At 43.7% G+C, this 21,019-nt stretch overlaps 1 protein-coding gene across 1 annotated transcript in view; it reads right to left on the reverse strand.

Moving 5' to 3' along the window:
- The window catches only part of LOC124556365 (nose resistant to fluoxetine protein 6-like), a 168,299-nt gene extending 148,655 nt beyond the window's left edge, over positions 1-19,644 (reverse strand). The window contains exon 1 of the mRNA XM_047130330.1: positions 19,453-19,644. Within this exon, the coding sequence (XP_046986286.1) occupies positions 19,453-19,644 (192 nt within the window). The remainder of the gene's footprint in view (positions 1-19,452) is intronic.
- Positions 19,645-21,019: the final 1,375 nt, after the last annotated feature.

Here is a 21,019-nt window from a genome sequence, read left to right on the forward strand (position 1 = left end):
CCACCACACACCGTCAGGTGGCTTGTGAAGTACTGATGTAGATGTACTCCGTCTCTTATGATCTCGTCGTCGATGGGACCTTAACCATAATCTTCTTCCTTGCTATTTTTACCTGTACGAAACAGGAGAGAAAATGAGGAGGGTTTAATATCCTGTCGAAGACGAGGTCATTAGAGATGGAGCACAAACTCCGATTGGGGGATGAAAGGAGAAGGAAATCGACTGTGTACTATGCAAAAGGATTATTCCGGCGTTTGCCTTAAGTAATTCATGAAAACCACGGAGAACCATCTTCTGGATGATCTAACGGGGATTTGACTGACGTCCTCTGGATTGGCGAATGCAGCGTCGCCTTGTTCGGTACCATTACTGTAGATGCACAGCTATTTAATTTTATAACAAGAAGGAAAGTATTGACGTTCGTCTGCTACGGGTAGAATACATTTTGTACTGTGTGTTTTACTGAGATTCGAAGTAACTCGCGAGAAACTAAATAAGGCTGGCTGGAAGGGGATTTGAAACCCGCTACTCCCACACAGTCTTACGTATTGCGCCGTCTCATCTGGCTTGTGTTTTTGCTGTAGCGTTTCTCAGGTGTATATTGGGAACCATTCCATCACTTTCCATTGTGGATGTTGTAAACGCCTAAGGCCCACAGTGAGACTGGGCGGTGTGTCAGACCAACAGTCGTAAATCCAGTGAGTGCATTCGATTGGCGTCTCGTTCGTTATAGGCACTTCTTTCCTCGAGAAATGAGGCTGCTTGGCAATTTTCATACTCGCTTAAATTCTGTTAGGATCGCTAACGAGGGGCTCTGCGTGAAATGGAGACCCGCCACACTTATTTCAGGCTAGATATACCGGTTAAACTAACTTTCATAACAGAGGCCGTTGCCTTGCGCTATTGCGGTCGCGCTCTGTTCAGAGATACAGAGTGCGAATATTTGTGCTGAAAGAAGAACAAGCATTGGAACAAAAACGCAATAAGCATTCATGATGTACTGTTAATAGGCATCACACTGTTCACCAGTGTTCTGCGTTAGGATTTAGTTCATTAGGTCATTGTGTAGTTTGGGCTTCAAGTTCCAAACATCTCGCACAGTATATCACAAAGTGAAACTTCATTTTCTGAGGGTTATGATTTTTCGTCAACAAATATTTGTTGGATATCAACATCTTAAATGTACCTAGCGGCGTGCGGTCTTACATACAATATGACTTCATTTAACTTTAGTTTTTTTTTATACCGCTATAAGAATTGTGGAATGTACGTACGCCATTAAATACATCTACATCTATACTCCGCGAGCCACCTTACGGTGTGTGGCGGAGGGTACTTATTGTACCACTATCTGATCCCCCCTTCCCTGTTCCATTCACGAATTGTGCGTGGGAAGAACGACTGCTTGTAAGTCTCCGTATTTGCTCTAATTTCTCGGATCTTTTCGTTGTGATCATTACGCGAGATATATGTGGGCGGTAGTAATATGTTGCCCATCTCTTCCCGGAATGTGCTCTCTCGTAATTTCGATAATAAACCTCTCCGTACTGCGTAACGCCTTTCTTGAAGTGTCCGCCACTGGAGCTTGTTCAGCATCTCCGTAACGCTCTCGCGCTGACTAAATGTCCCCATGACGAATCGCGCTGCTTTTCGCTGGATCATGTCTATCTCTTCTATTAATCCAACCTGGTAAGGGTCCCATACTGATGAGCAATACTCAAGAATCGGACGAACAAGCGTTTTGTAAGCTACTTCTTTCGTCGATGAGTCACATTTTCTTAGAATTCTTCCTATGAATCTCAACCTGGCGCCTGCTTTTCCCACTATTTGTTTTATGTGATCATTCCACTTCAGATCGCTCCGGATAGTAACTCCTAAGTATTTTACGGTCGTTACCGCTTCCAATGATTTACCACCTATGGCATAATCGTACTGGAATGGATTTCTGCCCCTATGTATGCGCATTATATTACATTTATCTACGTTTAGGGAAAGCTGCCAGCTGTCGCACCATGCATTAATCCTCTGCAGGTCCTCCTGGAGTACGTACGAGTCTTCTGATGTTGCTACTTTCTTGTAGACAACCGTGTCATCTGCAAATAGCCTCACAGAGCTACCGATGTTGTCAACTAAGTCATTTATGTATATTGTAAACAATAAAGGTCCTATCACGCTTCCCTGCGGTACTCCCGAAATTACCTCTACATCTGCAGATTTTGAACCGTTAAGAATGACATGTTGTGTTCTTTCTTCTAGGAAATCCTGAATCCAATCACAAACCTGGTCCGATATTCCGTAAGCTCGTATTTTTTTCACTAAACGTAAGTGCGGAGCCGGCCGAAGTGGCCGTGCGGTTAAAGGCGCTGCAGTCTGGAACCGCAAGACCGCTACGGTCGCAGGTTCGAATCCTGCCTCGGGCATGGATGTTCGTGTTGTCCTTAGGTTAGTTAGGTTTAACTAGTTCTGAGTTCTAGGGGACTAATGACCTCAGCAGTTGAGTCTCATAGTGCTCAGAGCCATTTTTAGCCGTAAGTGCGGAACCGTATCAAATGCCTTCCTGAAGTCCAGGAATACGGCATCAATCTGCTCGCCAGTGTCTACGGCACTGTGAATTTCTTGGGCAAATAGGGCGAGCTGAGTTTCACATGATCTCTGTTTGCGGAATCCATGTTGGTTATGATGAAGGAGATTTGTATTATCTAAGAACGTCATAATACGAGAATACAAAACATGTTCCATTATTCTACAACAGATTGACGTAAGCGAAATAGGCCTATAATTATTCGCATCTGATTTATGACCCTTCTTGAAAATGGGAACGACCTGCGCTTTCTTCCAGTCGCTAGGTACTTTACGTTCTTCCAGCGATCTACGATAAATTGCTGATAGAAAGGGGGCAAGTTCTTTAGCATAATCACTGTAGAATCTTAAGGGTATCTCGTCTGGTCCGGATGCTTTTCCGCTACTAAGTGATAGCAGTTGTTTTTCAATTCCGATATCGTTTATTTCAATATTTTCCATTTTGGCGTCCGTGCGACGGCTGAAGTCAGGGACCGTGTTACGATTTTCCGCAGTGAAACAGTTTCGGAACACTGAATTCAGTATTTCTGCCTTTCTTCGGTCGTCCTCTGTTTCGGTGCCATCGTGGTCAACGAGTGACTGAATAGGGGATTTAGATCCGCTTACCGATTTTACATATGACCAAAACTTTTTAGGGTTCTTGTTTAGATTGTTTGCCAATGTTTTATGTTCGAATTCGTTGAATGCTTCTCTCATTGCTCTCTTTACGCTCTTTTTCGCTTCGTTCAGCTTTTCCTTATCAGCTATGATTCGACTACTCTTAAACCTATGATGAAGCTTTCTTTGTTTCCGTAGTACCTTTCGTACATGATTGTTATACCACGGTGGATCTTTCCCCTCGCTTTGGACCTTAGTCGGTACGAACTTATCTAAGGCGTACTGGACGATGTTTCTGAATTTTTTCCATTTTTGTTCCACATCCTCTTCCTCAGAAATGAACGTTTGATGGTGGTCACTCAGATATTCTGCGATTTGTGCCCTATCACTCTTGTTAAGCAAATATATTTTCCTTCCTTTCTTGGCATTTCTTATTACACTTGTAGTCATTGATGCAACCACTGACTTATGATCACTGATACCCTCTTCTACATTCACGGAGTCGAAAAGTTCCGGTCTATTTGTTGCTATGAGGTCTAAAACGTTAGCTTCACGAGTTGGTTCTCTAACTATCTGCTCGAAGTAATTCTCGGACAAGGCAGTCAGGATAATGTCACAAGAGTCTCTGTCCCTGGCTCCAGTTCTGATTGTGTGACTATCCCATTCTATACCTGGTAGATTGAAGTCTCCCCCTATTACAATAGTATGATCACGAAACTTCTTCACGACGTTCTGCAGGTTCTCTCTGAGGCGCTCAACTACTACGGTTGCTGATGCAGGTGGTCTATAGAAGCATCCGACTATCATATCTGACCCACCTTTGATACTTAACTTAACCCAGATTATTTCACATTCGCATTCGCTAATAACTTCACTGGATATTATTGAATTCTTTACTGCTATAAATACTCCTCCACCATTGGCGTTTATCTTATCCTTGCGGTATATATTCCATTCTGTGTCTAGGATTTCGTTACTGTTCACTTCCGGTTTTAACCAACTTTCCGTTCCTAATACTATATGCGCACTATTTCCTTCAATAAGAGATACTAATTCAGGAACCTTGCCCTGGATACTCCTGCAGTTTACCAATATTACGTTAACTTTTCCTGTTTTTGGTCTCTGAGGACGGACGTTCTTTATCAACGATGATAATGTCCTCTCTGGTAAGCCGTCAGGTATTTTATCGTTTCGCCCAAGGGGGGGTCCCCCTAACCTAAAAAACCCCCGTGTGCACGTCACACGTACTCTGCTACCCTAGTAGCTGCTTCCGGTGTGTAGTGCACGCCTGACCTGTCTAGGGGGGCCCTACAGTTCTCCACCCAATAACGGAGGTCGATGAATTTGCAACCATTATAGTCGCAGAGTCGTCTGAGCCTCTGGTTTAGACCCTCCACACGGCTCCAAACCAGAGGACCGCGATCGACTCTGGGCACTATGCTGCAGATATTAAGCTCAGCTTGCACTCCGCGTGCGATGCTGGTTGTCTTCACCAAATCAGCCAGCCGCCGGAAGGAACCAAGGATGGCCTCAGAACCCAAGCGGCAGGCGTCATTCGTTCCGACATGTGCTACTATCTGCAGCCGGTCACACCCAGTGCGTTCAATAGCTGCCGGAAGGGCCTCCTCCACATTACGGACGAGACCCCCCGGCAAGCACACCGAGTGCACACTGGCATTCTTCCCCGACCTACCCGCTATTTTCCGGAGGGGCTCCATAACCCGCCTAACGTTGGAGCTCCCTATAACTAATAGGCCCGCCCTCTGTGACTGTCGGGACCTTGCCGGAGAATCGGCCACTGGCCCAACAGGCGAGGCATCCTGTGGTGGCTCGGAAACGATGTCATCACCACTAGGAAGCACCCCGTACCTGTTGGAAAGGGGTAAGGCAGCTGCCACGCGGCCAGATCCCACCTTCGCCTTTCGGCCAGGCACGCGCGAGCCCACCACTGTCCGCCATTCACCCTGGAGTGATGGCTGACCGGTAAGATGCTCACTGCCGGAAGACGCAGCGACATCAGGGGTTCCATGTGATTCCAAGGCCACCGAAGTAGGCATAGGTCTCACCACAGTTGCCCCAACGCCACTACGAGCCGACGCCTGCGCCTCGAGCTCGATGAGCCCAATACGTGGATAAATCGAGTTATATTTCTGTATACTACAGTCAAGAAATACTTACCAAGTGAGGTGACGCAGTGGTAAAGTACTGAATTTAGGTTGCCCAAGTTATCTGTATGTACCCTACAATTTATACTTCTGGCTGTTGATAATTACATTCCCAGGTGTTCATAAATAAAGTTTTGGTTCAAAATGGTTCAAATGGCTCTGAGCACTATGGGACTTAACATCTGAGGTCATGAGTCCCCTAGAACTTAGAACTACTTAAACCTAACTAACCTAAGGACATCACACACATCCATGCCCGAGGCAGGATTCGAACCGGCGACCGTAGCGGTCGCGCGGCTCCAGACTGAAGCGCCTTTAACCGCGTGGCCACTCTGGCCGGCAAAGTTTTGGTACATCCTGTCTTTTTATCTTCGTGATCTTTCTTCCGCAGACGCAGCTTTGCAAGTAATATAAGAGATAGTTCATCCCTCGTGACTGTAAGAAGTCTTTATTTTAAATCATTAGTGGCCACTGTAGCAACACTGTTTAGCGAGATTATGGACAGTTCTCATAGTTCAAATTACGTTTATTACTCACGATTTTTGACTCCTGCAACATTTCCGCGCATTCTTCTACGGACAGTGGTTCATTTCTTTGCACACTGCATTTCACTGACATAAAATATATTTTCATTTTTTTTATAAAACTACATTATTCGTCTGCTTCGTGAAAACGGAAACATATTGTGTGTCAGCTAAGTGCAGTGTGCAAAATATAGAACGATTGTGTGTATAAGAATAGAAGGAAATAAGGTATCAGCCAGACAAAGTGAGCGTTAAAAGTAATTTAAAAGATGAGAATTCTTCATGATATCGTTAAACAGATTTGTAAAGAAAACCACAATTGTGACAGTGACCATTGAAGATGCTTTGAAATAAACCGAAATACGTTTCGTCCAATTATAGCTTTTATTACAATCGTAAAGGACGGAATACCCTCCATATTATTTGTAAAATATTGGTGAAGGAGTACGGAGTTTGTGAAGACGGTGTCATTTGAAAATGTGTAGAACTTCGTTGTAATCCTTCAAAATGTGACGTTAAGCTCTGCAGCCCATTCTGCTATTCGGAGTAAGTAAGGAAGGAAGGAAACAAGATTAAGGTGTAACGTCCGGCTGTGACGTCGGAAGGCACGAATCGAGTTTCGATTGGACAAAGATGGGACAGGAATTCGGCATTGGGCTTTTTAAAGGAACCATCCCGACATTCCCTTAAGTGTTGTAAAGAAATCACAGAAAACCGTTATGTGCATGGGTGGAATCGGGTTCGAACCCTACTTCTCTCTAATACGAGTCTAGCGCCTTATTTACTGCACCACTTCGTTCGGCGTGGTTACCGAAGGACGCAGACTTCGTGCCGGTACCTGGTTTCACCCTCTCCTTTCTTTTATTTGACACTTAACTATTATCTAAACATTGCACCCCACAAGTTCATCTTTATCCACAGAATACAGATAGTCAATTGATACTTCACTAACAGGTCGTAAAAAAGGCATCGGCTAACCACCACTACGAGCTTCGAAAGAAAGCGAAGCTAGGACTGGAAGTATTCCCAAAGCCCAACACTGACCATGGAACTCACTGACATACAAAGCGACACTACCTCCATAAGGAAACCGCCTTTTATTATTCTGCTGTTCAAACCAATCTTCAGGTCAACTAGCCCCTACCTTTAGGTTTCTACATGAAGAGAAATTCCTCGTGCTTTCCTAAGCAAAACCGTTAATGATCCTTTCCCTTAGTCTTGGTAACTTTGACGAAATGCTCAAAAACAAAGGAATCGTGGTCGACGGTGCTTTATATTCCACCTAAATCTGCACGAATAGATTTTCTGCTGCTAGGAGCAAATCATAATTACTGGTATCTTCTCTGGAGCAGAACTTCCTTGTATCCTGCAGACGGATTCTAGAAAATACTATTATTCTTTCTTCATACAAACAATGCCCTGTATTAGTGTGCAAAGCCAAATAGACTGTTTACCTCAATGTTATGTTGTGAGCACATTTGAGCTAAGTACACAAATAGAGGATATCACGCCGGGTCCTGCCTCCCTTCCTTATTGTTTCAGGAGCACAAACGGATTAATGTCCCAGAAACATTTTAAATGACAGTAGAAGTGCTAATATTGAAGATCCTCACCTGGAAGGAGCTTGGAACATGACACGTGTCGAAGAAATAAATGAATGGAATCAAAAATTTCGGCAAATATATCAGTATCTCGGATTTCGCAAATGTGCTGGCTTGAACTAATTGCGAATGACACTATTAATGTAATGCTCTTGTGAAATGGTTGCTTGTGAACAATGGCTGTGACGTAGTAACTGGAGAGAATTCTAGAGGTACCGTAGCAGAGAAAATTACGTCCATTATCAATTTGATGCCTCGTCCGAGGCAGACAGCTGCCACATAAAAAAAGCAACTTCTGAAAGAGAAATGCCGGTTAACCATCAATACCTCTAGACTCACTTGTGCACATGTGCGAAATACAGGCAAAAAAAATCAATTCTACATACTAAATAGTAAATAATTAGTACTCTTAATAAGCAAAAACTTCCTGCACACATTCATCTGGCATCAGACAGATTTGATTTGGTTTTCAGTGTTCTTTAAACGAGGAGGTGGTATACAATTTGAAAAGTAAGAAGAAATTCGTTGGAGAATTCACTAAAATTAAACTCACTAATCTGTCACACACAAACCTAGCGAGCTCAAGCAGTGGCTAAGAAACCTGACGCGCGTTCGAAATGAGACGGGTTCCGCTCATCATCCAGTGATCCACATTTACGTATTGTGCGGTTTCCCTAAATCTCTTATGGCGAATGCCGGAATGGTTCCGTTTGGAAAGGATACGACGTATTTCCTTTCTCGTCCTCGACCGCTTCAAACTTTAGTTCCGTTTCTAATGACGTCGCGGTCGAAGAGACGTTTAACCACCATACAGGGTGACAATTATTGAACTATAATGGAAAAGGAAATTAGTTACAAACTACGGCGTGCACACACTTTATTCAACATTTAAACGTCCCTACAGATACTCGGATTTAGGTTATGATATGCTCGATATGCCTGTCATCATTGGCGATTATGTGGTGCTGACGAATAGCGAAATTCTGAATGACCCACTGAAGTGTCGGAATATCGATGCCGCCGATGACTTCCTGAATGGCTGTTTCCAGCTCAGCAGTGGTTTTGGAGTTATTGCTGTACACCTTGTCTTTAATATAGCCCCACAAAAAGGAGTCGCGTGTGTTTAGATCCGGAGAATATGCCGGTTAATCCAGGCCCATGCCAGTGGCTTTTGGGTACTCCAGAGCCAGAATATGATTCCCAGAGACTCCTACAGGACATCAAGCGCTCTCCTGCTTCGATGGGGTCGAGCTCCGTCTCCCACGAACCACATCTTGTCGAAGTCAGGGTCACTTTGGATAATGGGGATAAAATCATCTTCCAAAACCTTCACGTGCCATACGGTTGTCACTGTGCCACCAAGGAATATCGCACTGATTATTTCGTGACTGGATATTGCACACCACACAGTCACCAGTTGAGGGTGAAGAGACTTGTCGATTGCGAAATGCGGATCCTCAGCCCCCCAGATGCTCCAATTTTGCTTATTTACGAACCCATCCAAATGAAAGTGGGCTTCGTAGCTAAGCCAAACCATACAACGCATACTAATTCCTATCATGCGCCGCGGCCAACCGTGCAGTTTGGACGTCCTAAGGCAGTTAAATGATTTTAAATGCTGCTCATGGTGTACACCATGATATCTTTTAAGAAATGCTTAAAAGTTGCAGAGCACGCAGCACACAAGATTTTATATATATACGAGGGCAGTTCAATAAGTAATGCAACACATTTTTTTTCTGAAACAGGGGTTGTTTTATTCAGCATTGAAATACACCAGGTTATTCCCCAATCTTTTAGCTACACAACACTATTTTTCAACGTAATCTCCATTCAATCCTACGGCCTTACGCCACCTTGAAATGAGGGCCTGTATGCCTGCACGGTACCATTCCACTGGTCGATGTCGGAGCCAACGTCGTACTGCATCAATAACTTCTTCATCATCCGCGTAGTGCCTCCCACGGGTTGCGTCCTTCATTGGCCCAAACATATGGAAATCCGACGGTGCGAGATCGGGGCTGTAGGGTGCATGAGGAAGAACAGTCCACTGAAGTTTTGTGAGCTCCTCTCGGGTGCGAAGACTTGTGTGAGGTCTTGCGTTGTCGTGAAGAAGGAGAAGATCGTTCAGATTTTTGTGCCTACGAACACGCTGAAGTCGTTCCTTCAATTTCTGAAGAGTAGCACAATACACTTCAGAGTTGATCGTTTGACCATGGGGAAGGACATCGAACAGAATAACCCCTTCAGCGTCCCAGAAGACTGTAACCATGACTTTACCGGCTGAGGGTATGGCTTTAAACTTTTTCTTGGTAGGGGAGTGGGTGTGGCGCCACTCCATTGATTGCCGTTTTGTTTCAGGTTCGAAGTGATGAAGCCATGTTTCATCGCCTGTAACAATCTTTGACAAGAAATTGTCACCCTCAGCCACATGACGAGCAAGAAATTCCGCACAGATGGTTCTCCTTTGCTCTTTATGGTGTTCGGTTAGACAACGAGGAACCCAGCGGGAACAAACCTTTGAATATCCCAACTGGTGAACAATTGTGACAGCACTACCAACAGAGATGTCAAGTTGAGCACTGAGTTGTTTGATGGTGATCCGTCGATCATCTCGAACGAGTGTGTTCGCACGCTCCGCCATTGCAGGAGTCACAGCTGTGCACGGCCGGCCCGCACGCGGGAGATCAGACAGTCTTGCTTGACCTTGCGGCGATGATGACACACGCTTTGCCCAACGACTCACCGTGCTTTTGTCCACTGCCAGATCACCGTAGCCATTCTGCAAGCGCCTATGAATATCTGAGATGCCCTGGTTTTCCGCCAAAAGAAACTCGATCACTGCCTGTTGTTTGCAACGCACTTCCGTTACAGACGCCATTTTAACAGCTCCGTACAGCGCCGCCACCTGTCGGAAGTCAATGAAACTATACGAGACGAAGCGGGAATGTTTGAAAATATTCCACAAGAAATGTCCGGTTTTTTCAACCAAAATTGGCAGAGAAAAAAAATGTGTTGCATTACTTATTGAACTGCCCTCGTAAAACTGAGTTAACCGATCAACGACGAACATGAACGGGTGTCATACGACGTTCGCCCCAAGCAGATGCAACGAACGAAAGCGAACAAAATGAGATTAAACAAACAAAAAAAAAAAAAAAAAAAAAAATGGATAGAGCGTGTGCCATGTAAGCAGGAGATCCCGGGTTCGAGTCCCTGTCGGGGGCACACATTTTCAACTGTCCCCGTTGACTTATGTCAACGCCTGTAAGCAGATACGGGTATTCATTTCATTATAATTTCATACAAGATTTACATACGCGCCCAGACTGGTGTGTGTGTGTGTGTGTGTGTGCGTGTGTGTGTTTGAGAGAGAGAGAGAGAGAGAGAGAGAAATTCGGTGTTAATTATTGAATAAATTATTGGTCATGCAAGAATAAACTGAAGAACCTCATCTTTAAAGTTTCTTACAGCTGGAAGACTGGATTGTAACATTACTTTGCTTCTCATATCGATTGTTTAGAAACTGCTGCGTTTGTTGGCAACACGCTGTATTTCTTTCAGTTTTTCTATTAACACTGAATATGCTGCTTGATTCATCTCGCAGTTGTAATCACCTTCTGGACTTTCGTACTATTGGCAAGCTGATAGCAACAGATTAGCAATAAATCAGTAAAGCCCGAATTCTTCCAAGAATCGAACTCCGATTTATAAAACAGCTTTAACGTCTCGTCAGTTTAAAAATTAGTTATTCTGTTGTGTATTTGACGTGAAGCATGTAAGTGAAAAAAAGTTTAGCAAATTTTCGAAATTATGTGTGAAATTTGTCGAAGTCAAATAAATGGTTCAAATGACTAAGCACTATGGGACTTAACATCTGAGGTCATCAGTCCCCTAGACTTAGAACTACTTAAACCTTACTAACCTAACGACAGCACATATATCAATGCCCGAGGCAGGATTCGAACCTGCGGCCGTAGCAGCAGCGCGGTTGTGGACAAAGCGCCTAGAACGGCTCGGCCACAGCGGCCGGCTGTTGAAGTCACTAGGTGCTCTCACTATGAAACACTGGACGACTTAATCTGCGTAATTTGCGTTCCATCTTAAACAAAACAAGTTTGCCAAGCATCTCAGTGTTAATGACGTCATATCTCCTGAATTACGTGCGTTCAGTGATATAATTTTAAATGTACACTACTGGCCATTAAAATTGCTACACCAAGAAGAAATGCACATGATAAACGGGTATTCAAATGGCTCTGAGCACTATGGGACTTAACATCTATGGTCATCAGTCCCCTAGAACTTAGAACTACTTAAACCTAACTAACCTAAGGACAGCACACAACACCCAGCCATCACGAGGCAGAGAAAATCCCTGACCCCGCCGGGAATCGAACCCGGGAACCCGGGCGTGGGAAGCGAGAACGCTACCGCACGACCACGAGATGCGGGCAAACGGGTATTCATTGGACAAATATATTATACTAGAACTGACATGTGATTACATTTTCAAGCAATTTGGGTTCATAGATCCTGAGAAATCAGTACCCAGAACAACCACCTCTGGCTGTAATAACGGCCTTGATACGCCTGGGCATTGAGTCAAACAGAGCTTGGATGGCGTGTACAGGTACAGCTGCCCATGCAGCTTCAACACGATACCACAGTTCATCAAGAATAGCGACTGGCGTATAGTGACGATCCAGTTACTCGGCCACCATTGACCAGATGTTTTCAGCTGGTGACAGATCTGGAGAATGTGCTTTCTGTATCCAGAAAGGCCCATACAGGACCTGCAACATGCGGTCGTGCATTATCCTGCTGAAATGTAGGGTTTCGCAGGGATCGAATGAGGATTAGAGCCACGGGTCGTAACACATCTGAAATGTATCGTCCACTGTTCAAAGTGCCGTCAATGCGAACAAGAGGTAAGCGAAATGTGTAACCAATGGCTCCCCATATCATCACGCCGGGTGATACGCCAGTATGGCGATGACGAATACACGCTTCCAATGTGCGTTCACCGCGATGTCGCCAAACACGGATGCGACCATCATGATCCTGTAAACAGAATCTGGATTCATCCGAAAAAATGAAGTTTTCCAATTCGTATACCCAGGTTCGTCATTGAGTACACCATTAGAGGCGCTCCTGTCTGTGATGCTGCGTCAGGGGTAATCGCAGCATTGGCTCCGAGGTCATAGTCCATGCTGCTGCAAACGTCGTCGAACTGTTCGTGCAGAAGGTTGTTGTCTTGCAAACGTACCCGTCTGTTGACTCAGGGATCGAGACGTAGCTGCGCGATCCGTTACAGCCACGCGGATAAGATGCCTGTCATCTCGACTGCTAGTGATACGAGGCCGTTGGGATCCAGCACGGCGTTCCGTATTACCCTCCTGAACCCACCGATTCCATATTCTGCTAACAGTCATTGGATCTCGACCAACGCGAGCAGCAATGTCGCGATACGATAAACTGCAATCGCGATAGGCTGCAATCCGACCTTTATCAAAGTCGGAAATGTGATGGTACGCATTTCTCCTCCTTACCCGAGGCATCACAACAACGTTTCACCAGGCAACACCGGTCAACTGCTGTTTGTGTATGAGAAATCGGTTGGAAACTTTCCTCATGTCAGCACATTGTAGATGTCGCCACCGGCGCCAACGTTGTGTGAATGCTCTGAAAAGCTAATCATATGCATATCACAGCATGTTCTGCCTGTCGGTTAAATTTCGCGTCTGTAGCACGTCATCTTCATGGTGTAGCAATTTTAATGGCCAGTAGTGTATTTTTGTTGCTCCTTGTAGCCGAAAGATAGGCAATCTGCAATTGCTTAATAATGTAGAATTCTCAGTGCAGCGTTTCCGATTTACTGGCCCTACATGGCCATTTACTTACGTTTGTTCTGCGGTTTAAGAGAACAGTCCACGGCGTGAACACGCACCGGTTTGCTTGTGCGGCAAGACCCCACGGTAGCATGGAACAGCAACATGCATTCGCTCCGGCAGCCTGCGCAGGTAAGCTAGCCTATAGTGATTCACCATTCACACGTTCCCCTTTGCCTTTACCTCCACGCCCGGCAGATCTACCTGAACGCGAATGGCGGACTTTTGTTTTAGCAAGAACCCGTCCTACATCACCTCAGTCGGTGCCGATGCGGGCGCGATATGTTTACTACCCTTTCCTTCACGGTTGCGCTACCGGCAGGCAAGTGACCGCCAGTTATGCAACAGAGGCCGCTGTCCGGTTTTTCAGACCTGCCGCTCAGTAGGACGCTGCGAGAGAAAAGACGCCAGGCTCCACTTCACCAGCTGTTACATTAGCGCATCGTCACTCATTTTAAATGAGATGCAAGAAGTTATAAAACATCATTACAGCAGATTGAGTGACTTCCTGATCTGCAGTCGTACGTACGCGTGAAGGACATATGGTTCGCGTTTAGCGTACGCTGTAGGACATCCGAAAAGAGCAAACATTCCGCTATTTAGTAAGTGTGAGATGCTAAATCTGTACTTCGGACAGGATCCTGTCTTTCGTAGACAGCGTACTTTGTTATAGAGCACTGTCTGGATTACTCCAGAATCCGGGTTAGAACGTAGGTCCTGAACACACTTTACTTATCACACATAATCAGTGCAGTATATAGTCGCCATATCTTTCTGATTCGCCCATTAGCGTAAAGTGATTCAGGAAAACGAAGAAAACCCTAAATGCGGATGACGGAATGGAAAGTTGAACCATGCGCTTTCCGAACGTGAACAAAGTGCCTTAACCACTTAATTACCTCGCCTCTCTGTACAGCGAGCATAAACATGTAATTTTGTAGATGAAAGCAGGAGAGTATTACTATATTCACTGCCCGACAAGAAAAGTGAATCACCCTGTGAAGTTTCATTTTGTTTCCTGCACCACTTTCGGATGCTTCACGTTATTTTATCAGACAGTATATTAATGACTGAAAATCGAAGTCAATCGTGTTGTGAGAATTCTTGGGTGTAACAGTGCACTGGGCTATGCAATGGAGCTGTCAAATAGGTTCATACACGTGTAAGGCAAACGGCGAGCTTCTATTCACTGGTGGGATAGAGGAAGAGATTTCGTATTAAATGCATCAACGACCTGTACCGGAATACTACGCGATTCCTATCATACTTAATTGAAAGGAAACATTAAGCATAAACAACAGCTGTTCAAATCTAATTTTATCCATATTTTGCGGTTGTGGACATGACTGTATTCGATACACAGGATGTTTGAACAAAAACACCTTCAGTTACAATTGTTTCGTGCGTCATTAAATTACAGGATGCATTTCTGACCCTGTTGGTCCATCTTCAGGTGCAAATCGTCTAGAATATCATTTATATTTGCTCTTGAGTAGGGTGAAACGCATATTCCTGTTAGGAGAAATGTAGATCTTAGATTTCGTATTTCGTGACTAGAGTGCGGTAAGCTTTTCTCTGTTTTTTTCCCGTTGTTTCTCTTCTAGTTCCACACTCGAAACCTAACATCCAACTTTCTCATAGCAGCAAAGTACCTTTCCCCTCACTGAAGAGCAAAAGTAAGTTATGTATTAGACGATTTTCGTCTGCAGATGGATCCACAGGAGCGGAAATGCATCGTGTATTAATAAAACACGAAAAATTGTGACTGAATGCGTTTTTATTCAATCCTCTTGTGAGCTATAGAAATGTCCAACGATTAGATTCGGAGGAAGTATCAGAGGAATTCAGGGAATTCTCAATCACGAGCTCCTGCAAAGAAGGAGGATATTGTATTGCGAAATTTTCTACTTATATAACTTCAGATTCAAGTGTTCAGCGTGGAATTTAGACTCACAATCCCTTAAACATCTATGATTCTGTGATAATGAACAGCCGCGCGGAGTGGCCGAGCGGTTAGGGGCGCCATGTCACGGATTGCGTGGCCCCTCCCGCCGGAGGTTCGAGTCCTCTTTCGGGCATGGCTGTGTGTATGTTATTCTTACCATAAGTTAGTTTGAGTAGTGTCTAAGTCTAGGGACCGATGGCCTCAGCAGTTTGGTCTCTTAGGAATTCACTCCGGTGGACGACGGTTCAATCTCGCGTCCGGCCATCCTGGTTTATGTTTTCCGTGATTTCCCTAAATCACTCCAGGCAAATGCCGGGATGGTTCCTCTGAAAGGGTACGGCCGACTACCTTCGCCATCCTTCCCTAATCCGATGAGACCGATGACCTCTCTGTCTGGCCTCCTTGCCCAAAGAACCCAATCCAACCCAACCCAACCACTTAGCAATTCACACACATTTGAACATTTTGATACTGAAAATACAACCAGCAAGATAGTACGAAGGTGTAAGCAGTTACTCTTGCTACGTTCAGTCTGAAAATGGAAAGGTAGGAAACTCTTTCATATGGTACCATATGAAACATCCTTTGCCACGGACGTTACGTAATTTGCGTAATATAAATCTACCTGTATTAATCCGTTAAATAAACGAATCAATAGAGACGACGGCTCATGGCAGTATTTAGGCATTACACATACGTTCTAATATTGTAGGATTAAAACTATCGGATCAAACTATAACCTCTCGGAATTATCTTTTATTGATTAATATCCTTTTTTATCCTAGGAATGCAAAGACAAAACAAACAACGAAACATACCTTTATCTTTTTAACCGCAACGTTATGTTATATCAAGTTGAAAAACAGTGAACAAGTGTTAGTGAGTTAACTTACTATATAATAGTCGACAGCTCATCCATATAGAAGATATGGAGTGATAAGTCTTTTGGTCGTTACATGAATCACGCATACACCCACAGAAAAATTTTAAAGGTAAGAGAAATTTAACAACTTGGGTTCTTGTAATATAAAGCACACATTTAAGTGCAGCGCTTAATCATTTGATTTATATCAGAGCAGTAATAGTAGTAGTAGTAAGTAGTAGTAGTAGTGGTGGTGGTGGTGGTGGTGGTGGTGGTAGGAGTAGCAACAGTAGCAGCAGCAGAAACACGTAGCCGTTATGTTAATTCCTGTGTCACGTGAAAAGTGTGTAAAAGAAATAAGAACTAAGGTCTTGTAAAAGGGATTCCATAGGAAGGTTCGCCGTGTAATACTATAGAAGCTACAAAGACCTCTGTAATATGCCTTGGGAAGCTCAGTGCTTCCCTACAACTTTATAATGAGGCAGAGAATGTCAAGATGGCAGCATAAGAAGAACCTGAACTGCATCGAATTCTCTCTAAGACAACGAGTTCACGGTTTTAGCGCTGCATCGCCCACTTCCGTGTTACACCGTTTGCTGTTTAACATGTATATATTAGAAATTACTTCTGCTGCACTCGCGTCGTTGACAGAGATACATCTGTCAAAACATAGGAAGACTGCAACCCATTGGTGACTCATATCAATTTAAAACTATTTAGGTATGGAGATGTTATATTAATGTATAGCCTATCAATGCAGACGCTCCAGAATACCTAAGTTGCTAAGAATGTGACTATTCCGGGGGAGTGATCTGACTGGTAACGTTTGAATGTATAGCCCACTTAAAGCTTCATCTTCGCCTCTATTGACTTCATTGTCGACGGTACGTTAAAGCATAATATTCTTTTAGGTTCAATGCCCCATTCGACCAATGTGGTATAGGTATTCAATAGCTTCCCCACTTCACTCGAGGCGAAGGTCCAACTATTTTCTTTCTCCATGCTTGTTCAATTCGAGCTTGTGCTCCGTCTCTAATAACCTAGACGAAACCAGGATGTAAACCTCTCTTCCTTAGCTCCTTCATTAATTCCCCCACTGCCAGTTGTCAGTTGGTCTCTTGTTTTGAATAAGCACTCCTCAAGCCCAAAAACACGTGCAACGTGTTCTTTCCGTTATTTCGGGAGAGAGAGCCAACGCTTCGTTTCACTTCCGGCTAATCGACATCATGCCCAAACGTAACAAAGAAGTGTGACTGTGGCTATTTGGCGTGATATTTGACATTTGTCTATAAACTGTGTACAACACAATGTAAACGAAAGTTATTAACGAAAGGACTTTCTACGCGTTTTTACCACAATCTGTTGTTACAAATCGAAAGACTTTGGTTTCTTATAAGAAGCACTGAAGCTATAATGCGTAGTTTATTCAAATGAAATTAGTGACCTACTTAAATACTGTAAATTAATAAAATGGAGATTAGTTTATAGAATCTTTAAAGCAGTGCACCATAGAGTTTTCTTGCCATTAGACTGTCGTTTTGCATAACATTTCAAGTTTTCTGTAGAATCAACAGGAATTAAGCGAAAACGAAAAAATAAAAAACTGAGGAAAAGTGAATTAGCTCCATGTAGGGGATCAGATTGCGGTCGTTCTAGGCGTGAAATAATGTTCGTCGTGTCGTAAGCGTAAAATTTTTGTTCTCAGTCAAAAAAACTTAGACTAATAATAAATCAGTAAAGAACTAGCGAAAAAGCTTTGCTATGACGGATGTCATATTTAAGGATAACCATGAGCTGCTGATGAAATAAGCTTTAATTCGCTACCAGTTTCGATCAACCGTTCATCAGGTAAAATAAAATTATTTACAGCAGCCTGAATGGCATCGCTCTTACTTGGAGTCAAAAAAGTAAACAGAAACTCACACTGAGTCACTGAAACAGCAGTCAATAGCAAAATGCTGTACTAAAATAATTGTACTATATTAATGCATTTTACTACTGACGGCAGTTTCAGCGACGCGGAAGGTTTTTTTTTTTAATTTTTGACACTACAGTAAGAACAATAGCATACAGCTTGATATACATGATTGTATGTTAGCTTATCGGTTGATCGAAACTGGAAATTGGAAATTTGAGGTAAGGACTTATGGAACCAGACTACTTAGGTCATCGGTCCCTAAGCCTTCACATTACTTAATCTAACTTTAACTAACTTACGCTATGGACAACACACACACCCATGCCCAAGGGAGGACTCGAACCTCCGACATGGGGAGCTGCACGGACCGTGACAAGGCCCCTAAGACCGCGCGGCAACATCGAGCGGCTGACCGAAACAGGTGGCGAATTAAAGTTTATTTTATCAGCAGCCCTTCGTGACTCTTAAACGTGATTTCCTTCAAATATTTACGAGCTACAGAAGATGCCTTAAATTCTTGAGAGTATTTTTGTTCTGCCGTTGCAACTACAAAAATGCGTTTTTTTCCCCAGCAGACGTGTTTTGCTTTATTGAGGTAAAGTGGTCTGTAAGTTATTTACATTTTGATTTGCTTTAAGATCGAAAAACAGTTAACAATATGTTGGTTTGTGCTTAGGGTGATTTTCATTTGATTTCGCGCTTACATCCGGAAATGCCGTCTGCTACTACATCGTTGATGTGCGGCATTTCCGGATGTAAGCGAGAAAGCAAGCGAAACTCACCGTAAGTATGTACTAATGCATTGTTAACGAACTGTTTCTCGATCTTAAAGCAAATCAAAATGTAAATAACTTAATTACAGACCACTGATGATGCTTTACCTGAATAAAGAGAAACGCGTCTGGTGAAAAAAAAAATCACGCATTTTTGTAGTTGCAACGACAGAACAAAAATACCTTCAAGATTGTAAAGCAACTGTGGACAATATGCCACAAAAATGAAGAAATTATATGTCTTAAAGTCTGCTTTTTTTCGCCCTACATACTTTCGTGTTAGCAGTCACAAAGAGGGGTGGTTCAAATGGCTCTGAGCACTATGGGACTTAACATCTGAGGTCATCAGTCCCGTAGAACTTAGAACTACTCAAACCTAACTAAGCTAAGGACATCACACACATCCGTGCCCGAGGCAGGATTCGAACCTGCGACCGTAGCGGTCGCGCGGTTCCAGACCACAAAGAGGGAAATGTGAAGAATCTAATGCTGCTGTCAGTAGACTTAAGTTTTGTGACATCTTCGATGCAACTATTAGCAACAGTGTAAAATATATGTAGGCTAAGTGTCGGTGGCACAGAGTTTGGAGGCCGCACCTGAATGTCTGCGGGCGGCGCGCGCCAGCGCAGCGGGTTGTAGAGGTCCAGCAGCCACTCGAGGTGTGAGTGCGCCGGCGTGGCCAGCGCGGGCGCAGCCAGCAGCAGCAACAGTAACGCGCCGGACATCTCGGCGCCGACTGCCGGGAAAGTCACCACCTGCCCGCCGTAGCCACAGCCGCCTTGCGTCATCGCGACCTGCCCCACTCCCCGAGCCGGCAGCCGCTCCTCGTCAGAGGCCCAAATGCACCGCACTCCCATCATCAGCACCACCGAAATCCAAAGGCTCGCTGGAATCGAGTACTCGTACCCAGTGCACGGTTCACTACGAGAGCTGAATTAACTGTCAAATACACTGACGGAAAAAATCACAACGTCCAAAAAAAATTAATACAGAATAATAAAATTTTGGGAATACACATTGTAAGTAGGCTGTTCAGGTTTTTATGTTGGTAACTCCATGTAGCGCTCTATATGAAAAATCACTGACTGTGCTGTGTGAATGCTGTGGTTGGTTTGCATTGTTGGAGTAATAATCGCCATTGTAGTGTTGGGTAGTTGGCTGTTAACAGCGCGTAGCGTTGCGCAGTTGGAGGTGAGCCGCCAGCAGTGGTGGATGTGGGGAGAGAGATGGCGGAGTTTTGAGAGCGGATGATCTGGACGTGTGTCCATCAGAGACAGTAAATTTGTAAGACTGGATGTCATGAACTGTTATGTATATTATGACTTTTGAACACTATTAAAGTAAATACATTGTTTGTTCTCTATCAAAATCTTTCATTTGCTAACTATGCCTAGTTAGTGCCTTCAGTAGTTTGAATCTTTTATTTAGCTGGCAGTAGTGGCGCTCGCTGTATTGCAGTAGTTCGAGTAATGAAGATTTTTGTGATTTGTGAAAGGTATAGGTTAATGTTAGTCAGGGCCATTCTTTTGTAGGGATTATTGAAAGTCAGATTGCGTTGCGCTAAAAATATTGTGTGTCAGTTTAGTGTTGATCAGAATAGGGAAAGAGCGAAATGTCTGAGTACGTTCAGTTCTGCTCAGCTGTTTGAAAATCAAATAATGTAAGAGGTTTATCAGCACAGTTATTCATAGATTTTTCTAAGGGGACATTTCATATGGCGACCCTGCCAGGATACCTCACTGGAATCTTCTGATTTTTTCTTGTAGTTTGTGTAATTAGTGTAGCTATTGTTTATTGCTAGCATGTAATTATAGAGAGGATTTCCTTTGTAGTTGAAGTTTTTCATTGTTGTACACTAAAACAGTTGTGGCATGCATGTAGATTTGCACCAAGTATTTCACAGCTGCGCTTGCAATTAACTAGATATTATTTTCAGTGCTATGTTAATGTGTTTTCTTATTTTGCTCTTCAAATTGTGCTTTTCTGTGTTATTGTGTGAAATATTGTGACAATAATGGCGAGTGAAAAACGTAACACTAGGCTCCAAAGTAAACTGAGAAATAATAGTGACGACAAGTGTAGCTTATCAGCACCACTGTGTAGTGAATTAACAGACATTCAAAGTGGTAATTTGGTAATTGTGCATAGGAAAATGGAGCGGGC

Source organism: Schistocerca americana, chromosome X (assembly GCF_021461395.2).
Source record: "Schistocerca americana isolate TAMUIC-IGC-003095 chromosome X, iqSchAmer2.1, whole genome shotgun sequence".
Taxonomy (NCBI): Eukaryota; Metazoa; Arthropoda; class Insecta; order Orthoptera; family Acrididae; genus Schistocerca; species Schistocerca americana.